Source organism: Crocuta crocuta, unplaced genomic scaffold, assembly GCF_008692635.1.
Source record: "Crocuta crocuta isolate KB4526 unplaced genomic scaffold, BGI_CrCroc_1.0 scaffold25, whole genome shotgun sequence".
Classification (NCBI taxonomy): domain Eukaryota; kingdom Metazoa; phylum Chordata; class Mammalia; order Carnivora; family Hyaenidae; genus Crocuta; species Crocuta crocuta.
This window is the reverse complement of record NW_027532015.1, coordinates 1,751,639-1,751,992: the sequence shown is the minus strand read 5'-3', so window position 1 is coordinate 1,751,992 and position 354 is coordinate 1,751,639. Positions and strand designations below refer to the sequence as shown.

The window sequence follows — 354 nt, the reverse complement described above, 5'->3', positions numbered from 1 at the left end:
GTAGATCAGAGTTTCTTAGAGGAAGTGTTTTGAAATTGTTAATTTTTACAGGACAACTGTAACTGCTTCCTCTTCAGCTTAGAGAGCTGTGCAAGGAAAACGCACTCGTAAAAGGACAGATTGTTACTCTTGAAGAGACTATAAATGTCCATGAGATGGAAGCAAAAGCTAGCAGAGAAACCATCATGAGGCTTGTTTCAGAAGTAAACAGAGAGCAGGAAAAAGCCGCCTCCTGCGCTGAAGAAAAAGACAAGCTGAGCCAGGTACAGTATGTGAAGTGTGCGTGTGCATCTGCGGTGGTGGTTATGAAGCAGAAATGGAAAGCCAGGTGTGGGTGAGCACACTGGCGGTTAC

General features: G+C 44.6%; 1 protein-coding gene across 1 annotated transcript in view; it reads left to right on the top strand.

Annotated features, from left to right (window-relative positions):
• CCDC170 (coiled-coil domain containing 170) overlaps positions 1 to 354 on the top strand; it is an 84,271-nt gene that overhangs the window by 37,949 nt on the left and 45,968 nt on the right. The window contains exon 6 of the mRNA XM_077776142.1: positions 78 to 263. Within this exon, the coding sequence (XP_077632268.1) occupies positions 78 to 263 (186 nt within the window). The remainder of the gene's footprint in view (positions 1 to 77; positions 264 to 354) is intronic.